Below are 25566 nucleotides of genomic sequence, written 5' to 3'. Positions count from 1 at the left end.
GTCAAATATAACTAGTTTATATTTAGATCTATTACATGATCTAAATATAATAGATCACAATACATTTTTCTAAATAAACAACATTTGAACTTAGAGGACTAAAGAAACCTCTTAGTAAAAGAAACAAAATTAACAACATTGTTCTCTCATAATATTCAGTCAATTTATCAGGTTGTGAGTTGAGAAAATTCATTTGTACAATATGGAAACTATACCTGAAAGACAACAATTGAGACAAAAAATGTTGACCAATCACACCAGGTGCAAGTGGATACAAAAAAATGTATTCATTTATTGTTTTGTAACATTTCTAGAAAATGTTTTCAATTCCTAAACATCAGCTAGGTGAGAATAAAACCAAACACACTACAGTATTTGTCTTTTTGATGGCGTTTTGGATCCACAGTGGACATTTTATAAGATTCATTTACAAATCTCTGTTGAGAGATCAAGGCTAATTTTATTTCCTTAAGACAAAAAAAAAATCTAAAGGCTTAATGTTTGCACTTCAGGTTTTTCTTGTAGAATTGGTCGATTGCGTGAGGCTCCATTTTGAAAATATTTCTTCTTTTCAGATCGTCCACAGAACCTAAAATGTGTTTTAGAAATAAAAAATTAATAACAGTTCAACATCAAACTGAAGACTAAATACGTCCTATTTCTGATTTCTTGCCATTTGACAGAACTAAACTAAAGGTCAGTGATCTCATACAAACATTTCACATCATGTTCTTATACTGGACACTGTGTACTTCCTGCATGGAATATATTTTTTAAATGTGTTTGAAAAAATGTACATCAATTTTTAGAGCTTAAAAATTGATGGGAAAATGTCTTCCAAGGTTCTGGATTTAGATAAACAAAAAAGATCATTCTAACTTATGTAAAATGACAAACTTTAAAACTATTTTATTGTCAGTGAGGAAAAAAAACACCCTAAACTTTGGTCTTTTCATACATTTTACATGTTGCTACGGCGATATGCTGTTTTTATTTCTAAGTCTAGGTAATCAAAATGACATGTTCTTATCACACAGCAGAGCTGTTTGAAGTGTAATCTGAAAGTGTCTGTTTTCTATGCACACCAGCTTCAAGGTCAAGTTTTAACATAACTCATAACTTCAATCATCTTATCTAGACGTTACGTAAGCTCCGAACAGACACTTTAAAAATGAAGGTGATTTTCAAGTAAAATGTTTTTTACAATTAAATTAACAGCTACTGATCATTTTCTATTCACTTAAGTATTCCATTTATTTCTTCTGCTTCATGTTATGTTTAATTTTCATATTATTTGTATTTAACATACTGTAGCTATATGTAACAGAAAGGCATATTTCTGCAAAGAAATTTAAAAATCCCATAAAGTATGAAACTGGTTGCAGTTTCTATTCAAACTCCAGTGAATGAATGAATGAATGAATGAATGAATGAATGAATGAATGAATGAATGAATGAATGAATACCCGTGGCATTCTTGCATCTGCTCCACTGTTTCTGGTAGATCTTTGTTGAAAGTCTCCGGAAGGAAGAAGTTAACCACAGAAGAGGCGATGGTGAGGCTTCCCATTAGAATGTAAGGTAGAACCTTGTTATATGTACCTGTAAATATGAGGATATAAGTTAGACATTGAAGAATGGCATACAGTACTTTCACTCGGTATTTTGTTTTGTGCAGATGCTTTTTGCTTTGTGAAATCAACAGAGGCAGGAAGAACCTAAGTAGATGACATAAGGAGCGGTGATGCTGCCGATGCGAGCTGCAGAGGAGCACATTCCCATGCCAACGTTCCTGAGCACAGTGGGGTAGATCTCAGCAGTGTAGATGTAAACTATGGTGAAGGCCATGGTGAAGCCAAATTTCCCAGTCATTTCCAGTGCCAGAGCAACATAATGTAGAGCTTAGGAGGAATAAGACAGTTTATAAATAGTTTAGTTTATGGTGATGTAGTTCATGTAGCAACACAAATCATGACAGAATGAATCCAAAACATTTATAGCAGCTGAGAAAACTTTTGTGTTTTACAGTTGAAACCATGATTTACAGTTTTTACTTTTATTTTAAGTTTAGAGGCTAAATGTGTTCCTTTGCTGCCACTTTTACTTCAGCTGAAATCACCTTAAACAAAGAATGTGAGCTGCTTACATAATCAACACGGTTCTGGTCTTCTGGTAAACTTTGAGTTGCACAGTCAGCAGTCAGGTATCAGTTCTAACACAATGTCTGACTGTTTTACCTGACACAGCTGTTTATCGTGCACAGCCAGCACAACTTTATAGGTCTTCATCTTGAAAACAGTCAGCTATAATGAGCTAAACATTTCCCAGTTTAAACATGAATAAATAATCTGAAGTACATGATTGCTGCACTGATGGAAGAAAGTCATTTTTACATACTTTCTGCGTCTGACATCTTAGAGAATATGCAATTTTCATAAAATAGTGAATAAATGTTTTTTTTTTTAATTAAAATAATAGATTTCAGAATTAAAACCCAACTTTTTTGAAGATTAAATAGCTTATAAAACCAGATTCTTTTCTTTTTACACCCTTTTAGACAACATTAGAACGATATCTTAGACGTTGAAAGGAAAGTTTTTTGTAACTTTGCCGTCTAGCCAAAGTGTTCCTATTCCTAAAATGTTCTATAATGTAATCAGATTAAAGAAGTCTTACTGTCAGGGATGAACTGGATGAGCAGAAGAACGCCTCCTCCGATAACCAGGAAGGTTGACAGAATTACTCTTCTTGGACATTTCCTCAGCAAACAAGTAGAAACTATATAGGCGGGTACTTCAGTAATCGCTGATAAAAAACAATTTAAAAAAGGGTTGCCACTCAGGTTAGAAGTGTTCAGGGATAAACCAAAATATCCAATGTTTATCGCCATCCTGAAAAGACAAAGAGAATATTACAGTTAAGGTTACATCCAGATTTTAAGGGATAGATACGTAGCTATTTTTATGTATATTTTTCTCATTACGTACAATTGTTCAGTCATTTATCCATAAATGATCATTTTCTGATCCCCAGAGAATCAAATGTTTAAATTAAAAACTTTTATTCTCACCACAAAAGGAGACACATCAGTGTGATGCATCTGAGTTTACTGGACTTCAGGACATCAAGCATGGTGTATTTCTTCCCAGGTGGAATTTCCTCAACCTAAAATTAAATACATGTGCAAAGAAATATCTCCAATTTATCATGCACATTTTTGTTTGTACCACAGTTGAGGCAAAGATTACATCGTTTAGTTTTGTAATAATACTCTCAAAAATTAAATTAACAACAAACACAAGAGTTTTGGATATTATATTTATATATGTTTTTTTAAATTAATGTAGAAAATGGTGCATATTTTTCACCCTAAATCTATATTCCCTTGCACTGCAGTTCTTTGTCTCTATATGTTTTGCACATATTTTGTCCGATGTTCTGCAGTGGCTCACACTCAGTCAGGATGTACAAAATCTGTGAAAATACATTTTCAAGTCCTGATACAAATGCATCAATTGAATCTAGGAATAATAGATAAATAAACCTTTAATCACAGTCTACCTGTACTGAAGTATCCAGCAATGTCATAAAAATCCTAAAACTTGACTTTAAAAATAACTTTGAAATCCATGAAAATCCTTCTTAGAGCTGGTGGACAATTGTTGAACCATTTTAATTTAGACTAACAGACAACAACAAAACAGCACAATAAAAAATTAATTCTATTAATTCAGCCAGACTTATCGCTCATTCAGTGATTCATATGTTTAAGTGGAATTTGCAGTAACACTTTCCTCTGTGTTTAAATCTCTTTCTGTGAAAAGCACACCAGTGATGAGATTTCATGTGAGCCCTTTGACCCCCAGCTAGCAGATATCGATCCTAAACATGGAAGTGAGTAAAACACACTGCAGTTTCACAGCATCTGTAAAGAAAAAGACGCAGCGTGGAGCCGAATCCCACCTCAGGTTCTCTGAAGATGACTGACGGTGCCTGCACTTTGTTTTTCCTTGCTGCGTCTCTCACTATGACCTCCGCCTCCATCACTCTTCCCTGAGTAATCAGCCACCGAGGCGACTCTGGGATGAACCTGAACAAGTAGCTTAAAACATTCAGCATATTTTGAGCATTGTTCTGGAAATCAGTGAGTTCTATGACAAACCTACCACCACAAAGGGATGTAAACCACAGAGGTTGCTGACAGAACTGCTAGCAGAGTTCTCCAGTCTCTGATGCCGAATGCAATCCAAGGAAGAGTCATGTAGCCGATGCAGTAAAAGAGGAAGGCCCCGAGAGTTGTAAAGAGAACTCGCATGGTTTTACTCAACAACTCCGTACCTATCAGAGGATTAAAGAAGAAACATAAACTGCACTTATAAATAAATAGGTTTAGGTCTATATTTACTTACCCAGTACGAATGCAGAGATATAGATGGATATCTGAGAGGCTCCAACAAACAGGAACATGACACAGAAAATTCTCCATGACTGGGAGAATGACTGAAGCAGAACAGAGAGAGACTGAGCCCCAAGAGATATGAAGACAACTTTCTTCCTTCCAAACCTGGAGAACAAAAACAGGTTCATCTCATTAGCTTAGAATTAAAAACACATTTAGATTAACTACAATAGTTCAAAATAAAGAAGCTAAGTTTGCACTAAAATGTGTTTTTGAAGTAATGTCAGCCTGGTGCATATTGGATTATCCTGGTGTGCCTTAGTGTACCGTTAGATGGACGGACGGATGGGGCGGACGGACGGACGGATGGGGTGGACGGACAGACAGCGTATTGCAAGAAGGGGAAGGAGGTCTGGCTGTACGCTGATTGAACTCTTCAATCTTTAAAAGCATGAACCCATTAGACCAGGGGCGCCCAAACATTTTGAGACCAAGATCTACTTTTTCTCTCACCAGCTGGCTGAGATCTACCTCATGACACGAAGACATAAAAATAGTAAATTAAACTCTATTGACTTATTTTATATGCAAATATACATGAGTTATAGCAGAAATATTAAAGTGATAGAAAAACTAATGCAATTTCTTCCTCAGTGAGATTCTGACACTGGGAGGAGGTTACTGGTTTCTCAGTCACAAGCTGGTTGCAAACCTGAGGCCAGCAGGTGTCAGTCAGTTATGGTAGATCTGAACTTTGACCTCAATATGAGAAACTACAGGAACCAAAGAGCTCTGTAAAGGTAAAGGCAAATCTTCTGAAGTTGGGATATAATTAATTTAATTTCACATAATTATCGCGGTAGAAGCCATTTGTTTGTTAAAATTTTATGAAATATATTTGTTCTGTTTGTTGTTTGTTGTGAATGACGTAAACTCACAAACGAACGAGGTAATTAGTCCAACGTTTAGAAACTACAGCGGCTGTAAAAGGTAAACAAAGGTAAAATAAAGACTTGTACCTTTTTAATCTCTCTCTCTCTCTCTCTCTCTCTCTCTCTCTCTCTCTCTCTCTCTCTCTCTGTAGTATTAGCACACCCGTTGCCGTGGCAACCGCCTGCGCCCCGCAAGCCGAGCAAAGATTACGTTAAAAACATAACATTCAGTCCGTTTCCAGGCTTGATATTAATTTCTGGATTATTAATCGGCCTCGGCGGCTGATTGGCTCATTTAAACTCCTGCTCTGCTGGTCCGTCGGTCTTTGAGTCGCCCCCCTTTTTTTTGTTAAGTTAATGGAACTGAAAGGCACTGAATTGCGCAACACCTTGTTGAAATAATAATTACTGAGAATATTAATTTTAACACGTTTTGTCGATTTAAAAAAAAAAAAAATATTCTTTAATGAAGCTATAAACGTTTAGGATCTTAGTGAATATTTTGATAATCCGTCAGAAGGAAGTTCTGCTCTCATCGTCAGTTTGTCACCTGCTGCCGAGATCAACTCAAAACGTATTGAGCCCCCTGCATTAGACAATGTGTGTGTTTCTGAGTGTAACTGTGATGTCAACACTGGGACTTGTTATCTGGTAAATTGTCTGGAACCCTGAACCATTTTATTGCTCATAATCTGCTTTTTGTATTTGCAATAGGAAGGGCATGGGTTGCTGACCTCTTGACCCTTGTAACCAGATCTCAGAGGGTTAAATAAGGGTCAACCCTCTGAGACACAAATCCAAAATGAGACACAAATCCAAAACTTCAACTTTTAAAACAATCGGGGCTTTTTGGTGCCTCAGCAGAGCTACAGGCTGATTATATCCAGGTCACACCAAACAGATCATTTATCAAAAAAAGGCTGATGTTTCTGGGTGGAAACATTTTAATTAGTTTTATGAAGTATTGTCTGTGGAACAGTTTCAGTTTTCATTACCTGTAAAAATTATGAAAATTAACAAAATAAAATCTCAAAATATATCACTATGTGCATAATAATAAATAAAAATGTACAAGTTTCTCAGTTATTGAAATAAATTAACTCTGCTACTTTATAGGGAGGCAGCGTATTAAAAAATGAATGCCCTGTGAATATAATACTACCACATTTCATATGTTGAAAGAAAAATAGTTATTGGTCACTTATGAAGAAAATAATTGATCCAAATAACCTGACTAATAATGCATTTACTGCAACAGAAGATGGCGCTGTTGTCTTTGTTAGAAATCTTCAGCAGACTTCACTAGGTGGTTTAATCAGAACTTATTTTTTTTAAATAGCCATTAACACGTTTTTGTTGCCACAGTTCCTGGGACAAACTTATACAAATGGTACTGGACAGAAAATCATGCTCTGCAGAATTAAAAGTTGTACAGATTTCTTGAATTGGATGAAATACCTGTCAGAAAGTTGTCCTGAGATTAGAGAGCCAAACAGATATCCCACAAACAGGGTGGAAGATGCAAAAGGGACTTTCCATTGGTTGTCACAAACAAGGTTCCACTGGAGAGACACAAAGATTAGAAACAAAACTAAAAAAACCAGCAGAACATGAAAAAAACAACATTAAATGGACCTTCATACTGACCTCAGTGACTATTGTGGACTGGTAGACTTCTTTGCTGTAGTTCCATCCATCTAAACATCCTTCTAGTGGCAGATTAGTGAGATTAACATCCCTCCCAGGAATATAACCCTGGTCAGAGAGATTTTTAACCGCAGCCAGATTATATCTGCTGCACTGGCTCTGAACTGCTTCATCACCCACTGTTGTGAAGGGAATGATGGCATTTCTCCATTCCTCTGTCAGGTTGACATCTGGAACGAGACAGCTGTGTCTTGGAGCTGCTCCTGCAAAGATGATGTAAAGTCCATTGAATCCGGTTGATACAAAAACTGTGTTCAGGAGGAAGAAAGTGAGCCAGAAGAAAGGACCGATTTGTCCAAGAAATGCAGTTTCCTCATCGTAGTCTCCCATTTCCCCCCCTTCCTTCTTCACAGTGAAGTGTGGTGTCCCTCTTCAGCTCCTCAGCTCAGTGCCAGAGTTATAGAGTTGAGCTCTCTGTGGGGTAGAGTGGACTGGGTCCCTCGGTGGGCCGGAGTCAGAATTGAAAAATTTCCATTTCCAAGTCCTGTGAGTATTAAACCGGCTGTGTGGAGCGCAAGTTTCTATCCAAAATCGAAATCTTCTGAAATGCCAGTTGACCGACTCAGAGCCTTCACTAAGTGATTTGATTGAAGTAAATTAAATCTCCACAGAAATTATTCTACTGTATGTACCCTGCAACCCACACTACCATGGGGTATTTTCTCTAAACAGCATTCCTCACTTTTAAATACTCCAAGTAGTCCACATGACTGTACTCTAAATGTTGCTAAGTAGCACTAAGACTCTTGTTGGACTGTGTTAAAACAGACTATTGAGGCAAACCTGCCTTTATGGAAAGTCCTACTGAAACTGTATCAATTGGATGTTTGCTTTGCTATCTTAAAGATAAACTCTCAACTCACAGGGTCCCTGAGAAACCACACATATTTTGCAGACCAGCATTTGTGGAACGGCACATGAATCTGTTGGGCCAGAATGTGCATTGATGTTTTTATAACTGTGTCTTTGGAAAACACAAAAAGTAGACCTACTGTATGTGCAAGTCTTCATTTCTGCAGTTAAAGATTGTAGCTCTAGAGGGAGACATTAAATTCTGTCTGGCAGAGCAGCCACTGCTAACGGATTACATAACCAGTTTTTACTGAATAAAGCTTTCTGTGTTGGTGGTTTACTCACAAAATTAGGGAACAGATGTTCCCAATGAAGTCAGGTTTTTGCTGCGTGTCGTGTTTAAGATGTCCAACTGCAGGTTTTTCTGTTTTCCTCAGAAATAATTCGATCGACTTCACAGAGAAACTTCTGTGCGTTCTGCTGGAGGACTGGACTGATAGCTGCACCGCTTCATGGACTTTAGTATTCTAGACACAAACATTTAGAAAAGAGCAAACAGATGTGAAAAACAACCTCTGAATTAAAAAAATTAATGTGTCAACATGATTTTAAGGAATTTCTACATTCCTTTTAAAATCAATTAGTTTAATCAGTGCATTGATTATTAATCATCAGGACTGTATTGTAACAATAGAGTTCAGAGTCTCCAGATTGTTTGCATTATTTCCACTTCCACTCTGATTACTAAATGTCAGATTTAGTAATGTGACATTTTGTGCTCTACAGTTTCAGGCTCTTTGTTCCTTAATAAGATTAGAGCATGCTTATTTGAGTCTTTTATTCTACATAGACAGCTAATCAAACTTTTGAATCTGATCTCAGTTGTCAGCTTGCTTTGGGTTGATGACTTCAAAACATAAAATGTTAACACTTCAGTCAAAATTGGAAAGATTAGAAATGATTTAGTTGTGAAAACATAACTCCTGTTCAGTTTTCTGGTCTTTTGAAATGATTTTTTAGATATTATGTATTCTGACTATTTAAACTACAGGGGGGAAAGTTTCTCCTGTAAAATTATAATATAAATGATATAAAACAAATATGTAGCTGAGGAAAAAGTTAGGACATCTTCTCCTATTATTGGTTAAAAATACTTCCATAAAATGCTTCTTGTAGCCATCTCCAGGTCTCCTACATTCCTCTAGAAAGCACCGATATAGAACCATTATGGGCAATAACCGATACCTAACAGTATCGTCTAGGTTATATTTTCCTACACTTTGATATTGTAAAAGGAAACACACCACCTATGTTGCTTCTTTGCTTTAGTTGAACACTTGTACAATCTTCTACCACCATCACTGCTACATGAACCTACAAATACCTCATGCTAACAGTTTCCTGAAACAACAACCAAATGAAGTAAACATCGGTTTGCAATAATCGGCAAAGTTTTACATACCAGATCCATGCAGATATGTTAAAACATGATAAATGTGGAATGTATTGTGCATTCTTAATAGATACAAAGAGCTTCTTGTTTATACCAAAACCTGCTTTTCCATTTTTTAGGTCTCAGCCCATTTTTGTTAGATTTACTGGTTTGTTTTTGGTCATTGTCATGTTGCTCTTTCCAACTCTGCAAAAACTAATTTTTTTCCCTCAAACTCCCATGATGCAAAGTGGAGTTTATGGTAAAGTCCATGATGTTGCGCTGGCTGGGTTCAGCTGCAGCAAACTGACTTCCACCTCTATGTTTCACAGTTTCTCTCCTGGTATGCTGGATTAGGATTAGGTTAAAGACGACGCTTCCTCCGTTTTGATGTCCAGATGATTTGAGTTTGGTTTAGTCTGTCCAGATAATATTTTAACAGGACTGCTGGGCTTTATCAGACTTCTCTCTGGTAAACTTCTGGTTGCAGAAGTATGTAGTTCCACATCATCATTTGCAATAGTCTAGTTTAGGTCTCATTTTAGGGGTTTTGGGAATGTTGGGATGTGATTTTATTGTGAACTTACTTGGATAGCTAGATCTGGGAATGTTTATTATTAAATTTTACTAAGAGTTTATTTCCTTCAGTTTTTTAGATTTCTTATGTGTATTTTGGGAAATTCTAGAGATTTATATTAAATATCCATCTGTCCAATTGCATAAAACTAAAACAAAAAATATTTTAAAAGTCTGCTATTTTGTTTTACATCTGGATGCAGAAACGCAGGCTGGCTCAAAATGTTTTTTGGATCACCCTCAAGTTTCACTTCAGATTTTAATTTGCTGACATATTTAGGTGCTTACATTTTGCCTTTAAATTCATTTCCCTCCAGTGAATTATGCATTTTTTGCCCATTGGAAAATGGGATTTTTGTTTGTAAAATTTTTCTCACTATAAAATATTTTATACAATTGATAGAGTCTGTGAGGAGCAGCATCAGTTCCTGCTGAGTTTATTTTGTGTGTGATGAAGTCTGTTGCAGTCTGTGTAATCATTAACATGTGCTTTAATACCAGATGTTACTAGTCTGATACTGAGGATCATAGTGCACACAGTCAGAGGCATGACTGCGTACACGTGACAAAATATACAAGCACATGGATTCAGCCAAACCAATAAGGGTCTGGTTTATTTTAGAGCTTATTTTAGCTTTAATTTCCTGCACATATGTTGCAGAAGCAAAATGTTGGTAAAATTAAACCGTTACTTTAATTATCAGACAGCTTGAGATGGGCACCTGCTGACCCTGCAAGGTTAAGCATGTTAAATAATGGATGGACTTTAATGATCAATATGACGATAATTTGGGGATAAACTGTGTATATTTGTGTTTTAATGGACTTGGAAAAAGTATTCCAAAAATGAGGTCCTGCATAGCCAGATTGACTTCTTTTGCACTTTTTGAACTGCCTGGATGCTGAAAATGTGCTATATACATAAATGACCTTACCTTACCTTTTAGCAATTGTATTACATCTTGTGTAACATCAAATGAAAACAAAGCATATTTAAAAACTTGCCAAGTTTTATTTTTTAATTTATAACTGATTGGTTGTACATTTCTTTGTGTCTACAGCACCCCCTTGTGGACGATTGGAGCCCTGCCTCCTACTGCCTTGGTAGCATGTGTTGCCCACAAATATTTTCTTTATTTAAAGACAGCATCCATCTTTGAAAACTAAATGTTGTTCACCCAGGTAAAGTAAAACACAAGCAACAAAAATCCATGAGAACATTTGTCCATATTTGTCCTGACAGCTTTAAGGGTGTTGGGTGTTTTTGGAGTTTGGTTGCAAATGGGAGTGGGAACTTGTGTATAATAATTCTTTGGTAAGAGAAGATTTCTCTTACCAAAAAGGGCATCACTTTAATATGGATTATATTACATATAAAGCTCTGGAACCACCTGAGTCACATATTGTTCAGAGGCATCAGGTTTGTGTTTGATGACTCAGACGCTGCAGGCTGAAAGCATCCGTTTTGTGCCTGAGGTTAAGACAGTCACTTCGAGTTGCAGTAGGTGAAGTTATGACTTGTGTTTGCATTTTACTGCACAGTTTAAATTTAACAGATTTTTCTAGTCATTGAAAGATTTAATCAATTCCTTTAAGATGCTAAGTTGTAGTTTTCCAAAGATAACTTGGCATCCACTTACAAGAATGAGGCTCCTGGTTGGTTTTGTTTAGGACAAATGACTATTTTTCTGTTTGACATTACCTCCAAACTTCACTTACTCAAACATTTAAAGGGTACGATAGCTGACACAGCAGTTTTTAATGATAGTGGATTAATTGAAAACTGGAATATCGGATCTGAGTAGAGTATTGAGAATCAGTTTCCGTTGGACTCGGGGAGAAAACGCTCAGCCATCCAAAAGCAGAGAAAACGGGCCTGTTTCAGCTTGTGCTCGACAGCTGATGACTCCAAGTCTACACAGTTTAAGACCAAACAGCAGCAGATTCTCCCTCAGGGTCGGGGATGGCGACGGGTTCTTCCCTTCGGTTGTTGTGTTTGAGGTTAGTTGTGTTTTATATCTTCAAGTGAGAGATTGTCTTCAGTGAAGAGGAGTAACCCACAAGTCTGGGATGGTGAAGAATAAACAGAATAAATAAAAGCTCATCTGATCAACTATGAAACAAGCTGTGACAAGAAAGCTGCGTTTTCTTCACAACGGTATCTGGGTTAACCTTCAGGATAAAGTGAGGACCTGAAACAGGAGCGTGAGAATAGAATTGTTCCTGTAATTTATAAAATATCTTATTTTTACTTATTTTGACATGAATATGTATTGTTCATACCCATCTTAAAAATAGCTATGCTCATTTTATAGTGGGCATTTATTACTCAGGTTTTCCTGGAATCTTGGGTTCAATAACCTTTTGCCCCTTTTGTGAACCAACAGGAGGTCACTGTTTTTATTTGTGTAATGATTACAAAATGCAAGCCTTTAAAATATCAATTTGCTGTTATTATTGACTGAATGACAAAGTTTCTCTTAGTTGGGACCAGTAACCTCCGAGTTAAACACTCAGGTTCCTAGAGTCTCTGAAAAACACAACATGCTATAAAACATTTAATGTTCTTTCTGTTTTACATGATCTGTTTAAACCAAGTGAAGTTCAGGGGCTTCATCTGTGCTGGCTGAGCAGGCAGTGTGGTTTCTTTTTTATTATAAATTTGGCAATGTTGCTAAATTTATTAGAGGGGAAGAGGAATAATCATTTTTATTTTTAAGCTGTGACGCGTCATTGGAATGCTACAAAAGTGAAACTGGACTTTGATGCTGATCATTAAATTCCAAACAAAAATACCAAAAAGTGAACTTAAGGATCAGTTTTATACTGTATGAAAACTCAGAAGAGTCGACACTTTGAGTGAATCTAATTGTGCGCATTTACACTGGAGTGTTGGTGTAAGTTTAATTGATGTTATTGACAAACTTAATGGGATTTTCTGACTTTTAGAAGCAATTCCTACTGGACAGCAACTGGACAGAGATGGGGGATGTTCTGCTTTCCCTTCCTGAAATTCATTTTTGGATATCTCTGAATCCTCTATCTACAATTGTCAAAAATGCAAACAAAAATGTTTGCAAACAAAAACGTTACTTAGAAATTTTGTTTGAATTTGGTTTTTGGGACAGAATGTACATTTCTACCTTGAAAAGCACCTGCAACACAACAGCACGATGTAATATAACATGGTAGATTTTTTTTCTACTTAAATGTTAATGAGCAAAAAACTAAAGTAAATGACTGAACAAATAATACACATTTTCTCTCCTTAAGTCTGTGAGATCTATATTTGTGAGGTCAGTTAATTATTGCAGGATTTACAGCCTACAGATTTACAGCCTACAAACAGGTTTCTTCAGAATGATAAAAAAAAAACACCTCCTGAAACCTGAGAGGGCGGGATGAGGGTCCAGAATTGAAACCCAGCAGCTTCAGTTCATTCATTCCGCTGTTTCCCGTCTCTAACATGCTACCGGATTCTTCCGCCGCCAACAAAGTCACTGATTACGAGGCGGCGACCTCCTTCCTGGGAGAATGGGGAGCTTTCCAGCGGCGGGTCTTTTTCCTCCTCAGCCTGAGCGTCGTCCCTAATGGACTCACTGCCTTCTCCATCGTGTTTCTGGCCGACACGCCGGATCACCGCTGCGCGCTGCCCGCGCACCTGAACCTCAGCGCGGCGTGGAGGAACAGCAGCATCCCGCTGGAGGAGGATGCGATCCGGGACGGCGCTTTGGTGCCCAGCAAGTGCTCCAGATACAAAATGGAGAATTTGTTGAAATACTCGGAGAGAGGTTTGCTACCATTAGACGTTAATCTGTCTAACGTGCCCAAAGAAAGCTGCCTGGACGGATGGGAGTTTGACCACAGCGTGTACACATCTACTATTGTCTCTGAGGTGGGTTCAGCTTCCGACTCATCGGATGATGCTACTGATGCCAGTGAAGATAACAGTGTAATAGAAAATTACCAAATTACTTAACCTTATAATGAGGTTACATATGGAAATCCAATTTTATTAGTATGGTTAAAAAATGATGATAGTTTTGCAAATAATATTCCCAAAAGTTAAATCTTTTTAGCTACATTTGACAAATATTTGTGTGTGATGCATTTTAAAACTATAATTTTTATGAAACCTGCTTTTTTTTTTCTTAATGTGTATTTTATCTGTGCACGATTTCCTGATCTAATCTATGCTGCTTGTTTCCACATTTTTTGTATTTTCCTGTCCTATGCAGTGGAACCTAGTGTGTGATGAAAGTTGGAAGAGCCCACTGACGTCTTCCATCTTCTTCTGTGGTGTTTTCACTGGCTCTTTAATTTCTGGACAACTCTCTGACAGGTGGTGGATCTGTTTGTAGTTTTAGAGAAAGATGGCAGCATGAATCATTTTGTATCCTACAAATTCTCCATGAATACAGAAGGAATCTTAGGGTGATGCACTCACATAAATAATAACTAAAAAAACAATAACGCAAAACAGACAATATTTCTTTGACTGGCTCTGGTCAGTCCTGTTTGTTAAATGCACGAAATCTTAATGCCCATATTTTGTCTATAAATGCATTAACTCACTACACACAATATGATTTTTTTGACTTTATTAAATTACCTGCAGCTTATTTTTTCCCCTCTTATGTTTTAGAAAATTGTAGAAATTGTCAAAATTGGACCCATCAGATTAGATTTTAAGGAAAAGTCCTCAGTACTCAGGAAAACCCTGATCATTAGGTTTAACCTTTGACTAAGATAATCATTGTTCACAAGTTTACCCAAGACTCAAGACGATGCTGTTCTGTCAATCAGTCACAAACTTTCAACAATAAAACACCCGGGTCAAATCTTAGCCCAACATGACTAAGATCATCTGAGTGAAGTGTTCAGGTTTCAGAACGATGTGGAAAAGACGGTTAAGCATACCTGTAGAGGTGCTTCCCTGATCATGAACATATCAGATAAATCAAATAAGATATCACCAAGAGAAGAGTGAACCTCCACAAGTCCAGATCTTTTGATATAAACAGCAGAAATCATTCAGTTCAGGAAATACAACAGATTAGAAATATTCCTTATTCAGAAAACAATGGGTTCCGTGTCCCAGATATGAGCATGATGGGTGTTGAAGATAAATCTCCAAACAGCAGGATTGTGAAGTTGCTGCCTGAAACTGTTAGAGTATTTTTCACAGTAAAACGAGTAACAACTTAAAGTAACTAACTCGTTTCAGAAAGCATATATCCGTCCCTGACAAATGTTGAAAGATTTAAGCGAAGTGGGAAGATCCTAGAGACATTTTGCAAATGAGTTTGATATGTGAGCAAGGCGTTGTGTACAAACCTGAGTTACACCAGTTTTGTTTTAATGAATGGAGCAAAATCCAAGCAAACTACTGCAAGAGGCTTATAACAGGATACCTAAAACATTCTACCCATCACAGTTTAAAAGTCAATCTTCTTATTGTGAGGATATTTATGGAAAGTTTATTTAGCTTCACAAAAATACACCTTAGAAGAAAATCTGTTTATGCAGTTAGTACAAATTCTACTTTATTTTCGCTTAGTTTTCATGTCTACAGTTGAAAATGTGTTTTGAGAGTCAATTTATTAATGCATTTAATGTCTTCTCACATTTTAAAAATGAGCCAATTCCTCTTAACACTGTTCCAAATAGTAGGAATAGTCAAGCTATTATGAACTCGATTGACTGTGACTTTTTGTCATGTCCTCACTTTATACAATCCGTTTACTTTCCAATTCATTTATCCTAAATGTTAATTTCAGGTTTGGGAGGAAAATCGTGATGTTTGCCACCATAGCCCTGCAGGCGGTCTCCAGATTCATTCAAGTGTTCTCTCCAAGCTGGATGGTTTTCTGTGCTTTGTATTTTATCGTGGGAATGGGCCAAGTTTCAAATTATATTGTTGCATTTGTTTTAGGTAAATCAGCTCAAATATTTTCACATTATTCATTATTACTTAAACCCAGTTTAACGAACGTGACTTAAATTAGTCTGTTATGACTTTGCTTTAAGGAATGGAGGTTCTGGGCCCTCGTACCCGGACAGTTTTCTCCACGGCTGCGGTCAGTCTGTTCTTTGGTGTGGGCTACATGCTTCTGCCGCTGTTTGCGTTCTTCATCACTGACTGGAGGATGCTGCTGCTGGCCCTGATGCTACCCAGCGGCCTGTGTATGCCTCTCTGGTGGTAGGTGGGTGTATGTTGCCATGTCTGTGTCCAATTTCTTCCAAAGTTTGAGTTTGATAATTTACTTACAATGCCTTTATTTTTTTCTGAAATGACGCTTTATTAGGACAATTAAAGATGCTTTACATAAAATCTGTCATTTCCATTCACGCGCTGATAATGGTAAGCTACTGGATCAGTCCTATCTGGAGCAACAATCAATTATCTTTATTAGTTTTTTTACAATGTCTTATGTTCAACAGATTTTCCTTTTGAAATAAATTATGTAGTTAGTAAAAGAACTAATTGTGAATACTTAAACTAAAAAAATAGATTAGATTTGAACCTTTTATTCATTTACAGTGCCTCACAATTGTATTTATATTTTTACATTTTTTTCATCAAGTGTCAGTTTATTCTTTTGGGATTTTCTTTAAAAATAAAATCTGAAACTGTGGTGTGTACATGTACTCAGCCCCACTAAGTGAAAACCTTGTAGAACCAGTTTCTGCAGCTATGAGTCTCTTTGTTTTGCCTCTACTAGGTTTGAATGTCTAGTAACTGACGTCCTTCTGCATTATTCTTTGTAAAAAAGTCACTCCATCAGTCGAGCATTTGTGAATATCAGTTTTCAACTTTTGCCACATATCTTCAAATGTATTTAGGTCAGGACTTTGGGTTACTTTAAATCGTAAAAATGTTTTGTTGCTCAGTTAATGCTATGTGAATATGTTCTCCAGTTTCAAGTCTTTTGCAATCCATCTTTCAATCAACTGACCAGCCTCCCCGCAGCATGACACGGCTTCCACCATGTTTCCTGATAGTGATGCTCTTTTAGTCGTGTGGATTGCTGTTTTTTTTTTTGAATGTTTGCCAGAAGAATTCATTTTGGTATTATCTGACCAAAGCAACGTTTTTCATGTGTTTGCCGTGTCATCTGCATGGTTTGTTGCTGACTGCCAATTTAACTTATTTTAGCTTTCTTTGCACACTTCAAAGACATTTTTGGAAGGCATGACATTTTCTGTCAGAAGATTAATCTTCCTGAGGTACAGATCTCAGTTCAGATAAGCAATTGGTCTGGACGTGTTTGCGGTTGCATCATTCTCCGTTTCAGATCATTAGTGATCCATTTCAGCACATGGTGTTTGAACAGTACACCATGTGCTGTTCAAACGTGACAGTAGGTAAGATAAGTACTGAACACATCAACGGTTTTCAGCTGGTTTGCCATTTGTGGAATAAGTAATAAATTCAATATCACTTATACTGAAATTAAATGACACACAGAGGCGCTACATCAGCTAGTTATTTCACTTCTGCACTGGATTTTATTTAGGGGTGTCAGATGAAAAGAGGTTGTATGAAAATGCACTCAACACTTTAGACTTTTATTTGAAGATGGTTTTGGTTTGGGGTTGCATCATCTAAATGCAAAAAGAGATTCTAGGCGTCAGAATACATTTGCTGTAAAAGTAAACATTTCCAGGATGTTTTACAATGTTGGCTTTGTTCTTTCAAGTGTTTTTACTTGTTGGATTAAGAAAGCAAAGCATCCAATGTTAGTAGGTTTACAGTCGCATTTCTAAAAGAGGTTAGTCTGTATGAGGGTATAAGGGTCATGAAAACATTATTTCAGTGTTTATGGAAACATTTGAGCCACGTTTGCCAAACTGACTTTGGTCAGATGATACTGCAAATATTACTAGAGTCATCTGTTGGAAAAACTTTGAAAAAAGAAAGATCAATGTGATTTGTAATGTAAAACAAACAGAACAAAAATCTCTCCATAACTGAAGTCTATGAACCTGTTTCTGTAGAGCAGTGAGTGTGTTTATGTGATCAGAACCGGTGATCAGAACCAGTCTGCTGCATCAGGCTCTGAAATACATTCTCTTGCTTTTCATTATGTGCTCAGATTGATTTAGATTCATCACTATTCTCTAAAATAATTTAGCTTTTTTCTTGTTGACTTTGTTGCAGGTTCATTCCAGAGTCTCCTCGATGGTTGCTCTCTCAAGGAAGAACAGAAGAAGCCGAGGCCATACTGAGAATTGCAGCTGAAATGAACAACATTGAGCCTCCAACAGTCATCTTTAGCTCTATACAGGTGAGAACATCCTTCATTAGAGAAATTTTAACATTTACTGCAGTTTCCTACAGCCTAAATATTTTTGTAAAGACAAATTTGTCAATTTTTCAAAATGTTTTAATCAAATAATTGCTATAATTAAACTGTAAAGAAACAGCCTCTGGAGTATCATAAATGAAACTGCTTAGATTAGTTGTGAGTGGATGTAAATATAGATATATTTTTCAATTTTCAGTTTTTGTGTGTTCTTGGAAGCAAAATATATTCAGGAATTAGCTTCTTATTGTTAAAGGAATATTATTATTTTGTTACATACAACTTATTTTGCAGTTTAATTGTTCCAAGATAGGAAATAATAAAGGGATACAACTCCTTGCAGTTTTTCCCTCTACATTTGGATTCCTCTCTTGCAAATATACAGTACATGCACCATAACATTTTCAACTTGCCTTGAAAACATTATAACCACAAAATCCAGTGGATAAATGTGAAGAGTAAGAAACCTTAAGGAACATGGCTGAAGAAAACAATCTGGTCAAATAAAGAAAATCTGGAAAGCAAAGTAACGATAACCTGGAAACAAACAAAAAACATCCCCACTGGAAACATGGTAATGGCAACATCATCCTGTGGGGTTGCTTTTTAAAAATGGGTCAGATTTTATGCTTGGACAGATGAAGCTGAATAGGAGACAATTTTCCAACCCAACAAAGAAGTTTAGAGGGCTGACATTTATAGGTAGACCAACAATGTAAAGATGCTGATCACTGCATTATTTAGTAGTAAAAGGGCCCAGTCAAAGCCCAGATTAAAATGAATTGGAGAATCAGTGGCAAGGATGAAAGCATGCTTTTCACAACTGACTGAAGAAAAAAAAGGTTTCCATCTCTGGATGTACAAAGTTGGCAGAAACTATAAGTTCCCTCAGCAAGTGGGAGCAAACTCAAAAGCCTCAGTGTCATTACGGTACCTCTTGGCTGATGTCTCAGCTTGTTAATTAGACGTCTGTTGTTGTTCTTCATGCTCCGCTGCTCCGCAGAACAGAGTGAAGACTGAGGAGAGGAGGCCCTGCAACATCTGTGACCTGCTCCGTTCTCCAAACATCCGCTGGATCTCGATCACGCTGTGGGTGATCTGGTGAGTCCATGCAGTCCCAGTGGGCCTCCACATTCCACACACACACACACACACACACACACACACACCCACACACACACACCCCAGTTAGATACACACAAGCACACACTTTGATTAGATACAGTTCTGCACATGCAGTACACACACAGTCCTTCCATGCGTCACCTTTTGTTCATGTGTCATGTAAAGTAAATTTCAGAGCTTTTTTGTGAACATCAAAGACACGTCAAGTTCTGTGCAGCGACCGCTATGATGGAAACCAGGATTTATGCAAAAACACAGCATGGATGCACTGTGTGTCCTGAGTGGAACAACAAGTGCAGTTTGATTTTTTTAACTATTACAAGGAACAACGTTTCAAACTACAAGTTTTCTTGGAATAGTTTTTACAAATACAGGACTTTTTACCTAAAATAGAGCATAACAAAGACTTTTTTATGTTTAGGATTTGTAAAAATATGAAATGATTTAAGTAGAACTTAAATCATAAGATGTGGTTGTCTTACAACCACATCATTTGTTGGAATGAATAAATATTTCTAATGTAGAAAATAAAAAAAGCAGCTTGAGGTGGAAACTTTACAGTTAGTTTAAAATGCAATTATGCATTCAACAAATATAAAGTAAATATTCTGACTAAAATATTCTAACACGTAAAGATTTAATATTTTTGGATTTATGCTTCAGGAACACCATCACCATCGCCTACTTTGCCCTTTCCCTGAACACGGCGAACCTCAACGGAAACGCCTACTTCAACTGCTTCCTGTCCGCCCTGATGGAGATGCCAGCCTACGTTCTGTCCTGGGTTATGTTTCGCTGGTGCTCCAGACGAATGAGTGTTTTCTCATCACTCTCCTCAGGAGGGTTGTTTCTACTCATCATACAGCTCATACCAGCACGTATGAAATTACTGTTTACACAGTTTTATCATATTTTGTTGTATAAACTAATTAAATTCATGTTTTATTCGCTGTAGACTTAGCTGCTCTGTCCATAACGTTTGAGATGTTGGGGAAGTTTGCGGTGTCCACTGCCTTTGCCGTTGTGTACGCCTACACAGCAGAGCTGTACCCCACTGTACTGAGGAACACGGCTGTCGGCGCCTGCTCCATGGCCTCCAGGATAGGCAGCATTATTGCTCCATTTTTCATCTATTTACGTAAGTCTGTCATCTTCTTTTGCTTTATTAGGTTAATGAGTTAAGAACTGATAAATGTATTAATATAGTGGTCAGTTCAAGTGATTGCACTTTAAGTTTTTATGATTTTTCTCCTGATCTCTCTAGTTGTCTTAGTGTTGGTTTCTTATTTTAAAACACCCGTCCAGTTTTAGGAGTATTTTCAGGTGTCAACATGTTAAAAGGCCTTTGAATAAATATGTTTTTAGCTGTAGTTTTAAGTAGCAACATTCAACTTTGTGTTCCTTGGGCATGACTATGTGGCATAAAGGCACTCTTCAAAATAGGAAAATAAAAACTTGGCATTCACGTAAACCAAATGTGTGTTTATGTTCTTCAGTCATGAAATGAGAGCAAGTGAAAACCTGGGAGCTTGAACTTTCCTACATCTGCAGTCAGAGAAATAGTTAAAACGTTTTGTAGAACAAGTGGAACAGTGATAACAAAGGTTGGATGATAACCCAAGTTTATCTAAATGCAAGTCAACAACCAGGAGATAAAGAAAAAGAGTTTTAATTGAAAATACAAAAAACATACAAAAAACTGGGAGGAGACTGCAGGGATCCAGGGAACAGGAGTGGGTGAAAGAGAGGTGGCCAAGTACTGGGAGGGAGAATGCTGGAACAATAGACCTGAGCTGATTGGCTAACGGTTGCAAGTGTGAGGGGAGAGAGCACACTTAAAAAAAAAAATAATCTTACCAAATATTTTGTTCTGATTTTTTACTTCAAATATCTTAGTACATTGAAAAAAGACAAAACTAACTTACAAATAACTTAAGCTAGATTTAGGCACGTGTTTTAAGTGAATAATTCCTTAATATTAACAAAAAAGTTCTAGTTCCATTGGTAGATTATTTCACTTGTAACATAGGAAAAATGAATTTGGTGAAATAATCTGCCAATGGAACTAGAGATCTTTCAATCATATTAAGGAAATATTGACTTAAAACAAGCTCTTATAACTTGCTTAAAAAGTTACTTGTAAGTAAGTTTTGTTTTATTTCAAGTGCACTAAGATATTTACACTAGAAACTAGACCAAATTACTTGGTAACATTTTGTATTTTTGCAGTGCAGAAAGCAGGCTGGGGGGGAGAGGAAGGCACAAGGGGCGAGGGAGAGTAAACAAACGGGAACTAGAAAAAACAAATCTAACTGAAACAAAGAATAACTGAGCAGAAGGAATAAATAAACTAAATCTAACTAGAAAAATGAAGACTGAAAGACTGAACTAAAGTAAAACAGACACAAGGAAAATAAAGCAAACAGATAATAATCAAAACTATAAGCCCAAAATCCAAAAACAACCCAAGGACCTGACACTCATCACCATTCAGTCAGCAGAAAGTCAGAGAGGTAAAACTAAATCTCCAGAGCTCATTATTACCGACCTGCAGAAAGAAGGACATAAACTCAGATTGTGGTTTGGTTTCTGTGGGGAATTTGCATTTTCTTCATGTTTATACTGTGGTTTTTATAGGGTGCTAACGCTTTAGCCCCACAGCCCACAAACATGTTAGGGTAATTTTGGTGTGTAAGATGCCCATAGGGGTGAGTGTGTGTGTCTATCCCTGGATATGGCCACCAGCTTTACTGACCCTACAGGGATAAGCAGGTGTAGATAATGGATGGGAATAAATACGGGGCCCTAGAATTGAGGACTTATCTGTGTAACGCCACCTGCTGTGCTTTAAGATCTTTGTAATCGAGGAGGAAACTACATTTTACAACCAAGTAGAGCCCAAGGCAGAAATACACCATCAACCAGTCACTTGGAGACAAAAACTCTCTGTAATTGTCTGACTTTGTTTGTCTTGTGGTTTACAGCAGCTGAGCAGTCCATTGATTGTAGACAAGGTTGTTTTTCACCATCCTTTCTCCTCTGTTTGATGTTGCGACACAGGAACCTATTCGGTCTCCCTGCCTTACATCCTAATGGGAAGCCTGACCGCTGTGGCGGGGTTGCTGAGCCTCCTGCTGCCTGAGAGCTTTGGAATGCCGCTGCCGGACACAATCAGTCACATGCAGCAGTTCCCTGGGTAAGACTGACCCTCCAGGCCTCTGGCCAAATGACATTTCATTCATTTAAATATTTTACAAGCCTGATCTTGGAATAGTATTACAAAGATTTACTTATATTTTTCAGAAAAAGGAAAATACATTTGATGGCTTGTTGAGCTGGCGTAGGATAAATGGGGTTTAATTATTCAAAGTATTTTGTCTGTATTCTAAGGTGAAACACAATGTTCAGTCATCAACCTGACACTCATCATGTTGGAGCTCTTCCTGTAAAACTAGACCAACCAGGAACAGAAACTAACTTTAGCATAATGAATAATCAAGCTGACAATCCTCAGCAAAAAGCGTATTTGTGATTTTGAAAGTGTTTTCGTGCTGTAAAGTATGTTTTTCTTTCATTATTTTTGTCAATATACATATAAATTGAGCATAGCATTAGCTGGCAACATGAAGGATGGGAAGAGAACTGCAGCTGTTTAAAATGTGACATCTACAGTTAAAACCAGACATTTACACACTGAAAATAAATGTTTGTTTTTCTCTTTTATGGAACTTGAGCCTTTTCAGCTTTAGGTCAGTTAGGATCATTAAAAAACTGCTTTACCTTGGTAAACACCAGATTACTTGGTGCAGTATTTTTTTTATTTTCTTTGATTTCAGAAATGTACAAAAGCTAATAGAATTATGCCTTCAAAAAAAGCTCAGGTAATGGAGTCGCTCCTTCAAATGCTTCATGTAGATAAATTGGCAACGTGTGTATGACGGATGCAGATGTGCTGAAGCTGGTTAGAGAGAGTCATGGGCGAGATGACCACTTACGTTTTTATGTTTCTCCAGATGTTGTCAAAAGACACCAAACACTAAAGATGAGGAAAAAGCTGCAGAAGAAAAGTCTCTGGTCAGAAGGAGCAGCCCTCAAATCAATCAGCAGCCATGAAGTCCAGGAGTGCAGAATGAAAAAATCCATCTGATGTGGGAAACCAAACAGAAAAAAACATTTTAAATGATTTTTTGTCCAACATTTCCATGAACACCATTAACGTACCGTACCAATACCTGTACCGTTCTCTACTGTGCATCACTGTTACCGTTTCTCTCCATTAATACAACTTCAGCCACAGTTGATAGTGCTGATAAACTGAAAATGATGTAGCAGAATAAACAGTTTATAAAGTAAAGTTACTCAAATACAGGTTAGTCTTTACCTTAAATTTTGGTTTGACATCCAACACTGTGAAATTGTCAGATTGTTTATATAATTTATGATTTGATAACAGAGTCTCATGAACCTGTACTTTTTAGCAGTTCTCTAATAAATCATGTGTTTTTCAAACTGTGATAAAATTCCATTTTTACTGCATATTTTACAGACTTGTCATGACTTTTCTTATTTTTGATGTTAGTTTGATTATGACTGTGTTTTAAAGTTACATATTGAGCTGTTTGTATGGGTGGGAAAGCATTTTGACCACTGACAGGTCAAAATGGTTAGCTGTTTGTCATTTTTTTAAGTTAACAGGTCATCATCTTGGTCTTAAATCCTTGTGAAAAATGTGAAAATGTGAGAATTTGATGAGTCAAACAGTGATGACTAGGTGACTGGGTCAGCGCGTTGTTGTGGGGCGCCAGAAACGGTCCAAAGAAGAAACATTGAATTGACCAGGGAGACTGAAGGTGATCCAATATCCAAGCTGCTTAATTTATGTTGAGCACTAAAATTACTCCAATAAAATTTGCATTACTCATTTTAAAACCTTTGAGTCTGCTGTTCACCAGGTTTTAAAGGCAGAGGATTATTTTAAGACCGAAAGGCTTTAATCTACGTTACCGCCAGAGGGCGATGTAGGCAAGCAAATATATGTGGATGAAATGATGAAAACCAGATTTCTGCTCCCTAGAGCAGGAGTGTTAAACTCATATCAAAACAGGACAGACTTTCCAAATAGCAAAACTTCCCTTTAACAGGAAGATTTTCCAAAGCAGTTCAACACTGAACCAATTATTTTAATCGGTTTAAAGTAAAGTAAGCTTAAGCAATATATCAGAGGATCCATGCAGTGACATTGAAAGGCAGCTCATTTTTCTTCAGCGTTAGTTTCTATGTTTAAATTTATATTCTTGTTTAACGCAAATAGTTTGAATTTCTGAATTATTAAAACATGGACATTATTTTTGAAATATTTCGATAAAATTTCAAGTATTGAGTAGATGCAAAAATGCATGTTGAAATATAAAAGACCCAAACATATTGATAATATTGATAGAAAAGATAATTATCTTAATGCCATCACTAATCCCTACTTGGAGCCTCCAAGCTACATTTGCAGACATTTTTCCTTCATAACTGACTTTCAACCATGAGCTTCAGATTCCAACAGACTTGCTACACATTTCCTAGTTACACCCCTTTAAATTGTAGTTAAAATAAGAATATTTCCGTTGTGTTGCTGGACACTTTATTTTATTCAGAAGGATAGATGCAAATATAGAGTTGGAATTAGAAGCTAAGTCATTGTGAGTTACGTAAATAAGAGAAACATTAGCATTACAAACTAGTTTATAACACTTTTACAGAATCAGTCTCCAGTTTTTTAATCTCGTCGTTCACCAGATTAGAAACATTTCCTCTAGATTCCACCAGAGGGTGCTAAGAGCTCAAGAAGCTCAAGGACAGAAATGTGCCATAGTCTGCCAACTTGTTGCTCTTGTGGCATGCAGCAACTCTTCCCACATGCTGCTACATGCTGGCCTTCAACTCAAGCATCAGAAAAATCTACAAGGAGCAGAGAGAGAGACAAATAAAGTTTGAATATGTGTCTAACTACGATAAACTTTTTGGGGGTAAAATTACAGACATTTTTAAACATAAAAATAATAAAGCAGACTTTTACTTCAGACCTATTTTGGCAGCCTGACAGTATTTCTCTCAGACTGAAAGCCTACTGTATCTTCTCTTCAGGGTCACAACATGTAACCCACGGCTCCTTGGTCTTCTTGTTTAGATCCAACTAAAAGACACTCCTCTTTGTGCAAAGGCATTAAACCCTTTACTAAATAACATTTCTATCCCAAACCATACAGTTGGCCCATTGTGTGATTGGAGGTGCAATTAAACTTT

The 25566-nt window shown here is 36.9% G+C and overlaps 2 protein-coding genes across 2 annotated transcripts; one reads left to right on the top strand and one right to left on the bottom strand.

Moving 5' to 3' along the window:
- Positions 1-262: 262 nt before the first annotated feature.
- Positions 263-7368, bottom strand: slc22a5 (solute carrier family 22 member 5). The gene is made up of 10 exons (XM_032575565.1): positions 6979-7368; positions 6790-6893; positions 4410-4564; positions 4167-4338; positions 3964-4090; positions 3071-3165; positions 2677-2891; positions 1719-1901; positions 1467-1602; positions 263-589 (listed from the first exon to the last, which is right to left on the bottom strand). Exons 1-10 carry the CDS (start codon positions 7366-7368, stop codon positions 487-489), a joined length of 1680 nt encoding a protein of 559 aa, XP_032431456.1. The 3' UTR covers positions 263-486.
- Positions 7369-12342: 4974 nt separating this feature from the next.
- LOC116727885 (solute carrier family 22 member 4-like) lies at positions 12343-24201 on the top strand. Its single transcript, XM_032575556.1, has 10 exons — positions 12343-13733; positions 14077-14180; positions 15619-15773; positions 15869-16040; positions 18003-18129; positions 19151-19248; positions 19936-20150; positions 20228-20410; positions 22333-22468; positions 23286-24201. Exons 1-10 carry the CDS (start codon positions 13305-13307, stop codon positions 23383-23385), a joined length of 1719 nt encoding a protein of 572 aa, XP_032431447.1. The 5' UTR covers positions 12343-13304; the 3' UTR covers positions 23386-24201.
- Positions 24202-25566: the final 1365 nt, after the last annotated feature.

Source organism: Xiphophorus hellerii, chromosome 11 (genome assembly GCF_003331165.1).
Source record: "Xiphophorus hellerii strain 12219 chromosome 11, Xiphophorus_hellerii-4.1, whole genome shotgun sequence".
Classification (NCBI taxonomy): domain Eukaryota; kingdom Metazoa; phylum Chordata; class Actinopteri; order Cyprinodontiformes; family Poeciliidae; genus Xiphophorus; species Xiphophorus hellerii.
Note: the sequence above shows the minus strand (reverse complement) of the source record. Positions and strands in the feature narration are given on the sequence as shown.

Coding starts and splice junctions, on each gene's coding strand:
- slc22a5 (XM_032575565.1), bottom strand. CDS start 7,368: ATGGGAGACTACGATGAGGAAACTGCATTTCTTGGACAAATCGGTCCT. Junction 4,565..6,789: donor TCAGGACAACTTTCTGACAG/GTATTTCATCCA, acceptor TTTGTTCTCCAG/GTTTGGAAGGAAGAAAGTTG. Junction 1,902..2,676: donor CATCCAGTTCATCCCTGACA/GTAAGACTTCTT, acceptor ATTCCTCCTAAG/CTCTACATTATGTTGCTCTG.
- LOC116727885 (XM_032575556.1), top strand. CDS start 13,305: ATGCTACCGGATTCTTCCGCCGCCAACAAAGTCACTGATTACGAGGCG. Junction 15,774..15,868: donor TATTGTTGCATTTGTTTTAG/GTAAATCAGCTC, acceptor CTTTGCTTTAAG/GAATGGAGGTTCTGGGCCCT. Junction 18,130..19,150: donor TCATCTTTAGCTCTATACAG/GTGAGAACATCC, acceptor GCTGCTCCGCAG/AACAGAGTGAAGACTGAGGA.